This window comes from Peromyscus maniculatus, chromosome 3 (assembly GCF_049852395.1).
Source record: "Peromyscus maniculatus bairdii isolate BWxNUB_F1_BW_parent chromosome 3, HU_Pman_BW_mat_3.1, whole genome shotgun sequence".
NCBI lineage: Eukaryota > Metazoa > Chordata > Mammalia > Rodentia > Cricetidae > Peromyscus > Peromyscus maniculatus.
Window position 1 is genome coordinate 153,096,296 of NC_134854.1, and position 2,760 is coordinate 153,099,055.

At 38.7% G+C, this 2,760-nt stretch overlaps 1 protein-coding gene across 1 annotated transcript; it reads right to left on the reverse strand.

Moving 5' to 3' along the window:
- Positions 1 to 1,464: 1,464 nt before the first annotated feature.
- Positions 1,465 to 2,427, reverse strand: LOC102924725 (taste receptor type 2 member 106-like). Its single transcript, XM_006995685.3, has one exon. It carries the CDS (start codon positions 2,425 to 2,427, stop codon positions 1,465 to 1,467), a length of 963 nt encoding a protein of 320 aa, XP_006995747.3.
- Between the last annotated feature and the right edge of the window lie 333 nt (positions 2,428 to 2,760).

Sequence of the window (2,760 nt, forward strand, 5' to 3'; positions counted from 1 at the left end):
ACAACCATTTATAACTTAGTTCAGTGCCAGGACATCCAGCAGCCTCTTCTGGCCTCTGTGGGTACCTGAGACACATGTGGTACACAGACATCCATTCAAGCAAATCACCCATATGCATAAAAAAATAAAAACCATAGTATAATATTTGTTCATTCCAACATATTAGACAAAACATAAAAACATTGGTATCAAAACTTCAGACAGAAAACAAATTAAGACTTTATATGTAGAAGTGTTCAGCTGCCATTCTGTAAGTGTAAGGTCCACACACATTTGTAAATGAACTAAATAAGCCACTGATGTGTTGCTGGTTTGGACATAAAAATTCACTTAAAAATCTGCATTTGAAATGTAGCTGTGAGTGCATGAATGTGTGTGTTTGCGTGTGTGTGTGTGTGTGTGTGTGTGTGTGTGTGTGTGTGTGTGTAACCATAAGGTGGAAAATTTCATACTATAAGCAAATTCTACCCGAGTTCAGTCATGTGTCTCTTGGTCAAAGACAATAATGAGTTCTTAACATCTGCTCCAGCAGAACCTTTCCTCAACTTCAATTCATCCATTCACTTCATTATCTGAAATCAGCGCCTCTGAAGAATGTAGGTTCGCTCCCTCTCTGGTGTTCTGCTCTCCTCTCCTTCAAATAAATTCTCTCCCTGGCTGTTTTTCTTAGAGTTTCATCTATTTGCCATTAAGATCTTTGAGGCTACATCAAATTTTCTGCCAGTAGGGAGGATTTGGGGAATTTAAACAGTGAAAGTAAAAGTATCTTTGTAAGAAGTAAAATTGTGTTCACACACAAAAAACACCCAGTGCTTTCCCTAGTTTCACATTCTAAATGTCAAGATTGCACTTGACTGTCTGGCTTTGCTTTTTCCTGGGTCTTCCTGGAGAAAGGGTGTCTGTGGTCTATGGAAGTCAGACGATCCTAATGCAAAGCCTTGTTTCAGGTATTTAACCTCATGCTGAAGAACTTTATATGGAATAATTTCCTGTCCAACATTTTTCCTTTGGGAAATGTGTAGGAAGAAGGGGCAGAGTCAGGAGATTGATTAAGTCACTGAATATGCACGTGGAATTAAAAGTCCACCAAAGAATGAGGGTTTTTTGAGATATGTTAAAAGACAATTGAGGGGCCAGGTGTGATGGCATATGCTTTTAATTTCAGTACTGGGGAGACAGAGGCAGGCAGATCTCTGAGGTCCAGGCCAGCCTGGTCTACAAGTGCGAGTTCCAGGACAGCCAGAGCTACACAGAGAAATTGTGTCTCAAAACTCCAAAACCATAACAAACAAACAAACAAAAACAACAACAAAAAGAGGTCTGTATGAGCTCTTAAATACTGAGCCATCTCACCAGTCTCAAGACAAAAAAAAAAGATTTTCATAATGTTCATAATAACAAGTTTTTTTTTAAATCAATGCTAGAACATGGTGGGAAACTCTCTTCAGAGATCTCCACACCAGGCTATTCTCTGTGACCATTCATTTCTCTGCAAGTCTGCCCTGTTGATCTGACATCCTTGCCTTTCTCATAGCACTTTAATTGCTTCAGTGCCCTCAGAGAAGCTTGCTTCAGCTGACTGTTTGCTAGAATTAAGATAAATGAGTGACAGCAAGGATACATGCATGTAATTGTCAAACCCAAAATAAGCATCAATTTATTTTGTGATCTGAGAAAGCTCAATATTTCTATGAAAATACCTATGAAATGCAAGAGAAACAGGATAATAAAAGAAATTAAAACTTTGATGGCTTTCACATGAACTCCTGTGTTAAGGTTATTGAATCCCGTGACATTCAACTTCATCTGCCTGTTGTGTCTCCAAAGTGAAATAATTAACAGGAAGCATATAACGATTGCCATCATAAAGAAGAAAAAGATTCCAAGGTTGAGAAAAATATGGTTTATAATGAACTCACTTTTAACGATGTGTGATTTCCAGGATGTATTTCTGTGTTGCAATTTATCATTAAACATCTTCATTATTTGTGGAAAAGAAATTGACCATGATATAAACAAGCATCCCAGAAGAAGGGTAAACATTGTGTTGATTCTTCTCTTCAAGCAGAGGAAGATGTAGTGAGAAAAATTTGCTATCTTCAGCAGATAGAAGAGGTTGAGGCTGGTGGCAAACCATGTACTCATGTGATTGACAATTACCCACAGATAAGAAACACCTGTAAAGTGGGCATCAGAGGCAACCATATGCGGAGAAAGTAATTTTAAATATCCATCAGAGATGATTACACCTATGACACAGATTCTTGAGATAGCCAAGCCAGCGAGAATAAAGCCAATCTTGGAGCACTTCTTCTGCCTGACATAGTCAACGCAGGTCTCACGCAGGATAAACCCATTCCCTAGAACTCCCAGCACTGACTCACTTGTTGCAAAACAAAGGAGGATGCCTTCCACTATAGTCAGCATCTCTATAGACCCGCAGGGATGCTCCTGTTCCAACTATTTTAGATTTTTTTCTTTTACCTGCTGCAGTATGTTGCTTATAATGGCAGTTTGACAGACAAGTGATGCTTTTCTTCCTTAAAGACTTCGGAGTGGCTCAAGAATGCCTTGTAGTGGAATCAGAAATGTCTTTATGAAGTTCCCTCCTGTTCTCTAAGACAGTGTGTCTACAGAATGTGTGCAGACTAATGTCTGCTTGTAGTGTGCAAATAAGCAAATTAAAGTTTCTGTTTCATGGATTTTGTTTGTCCCTCAGACACTGTTTTGCATTTGATAAAGTGAACGATGGGATGAAGA

Bases quoted from the DNA above. Each gene is read 5' to 3' on its own strand.
- LOC102924725 (XM_006995685.3), bottom strand. From the start codon at position 2,427: ATGCTGACTATAGTGGAAGGCATCCTCCTTTGTTTTGCAACAAGTGAG.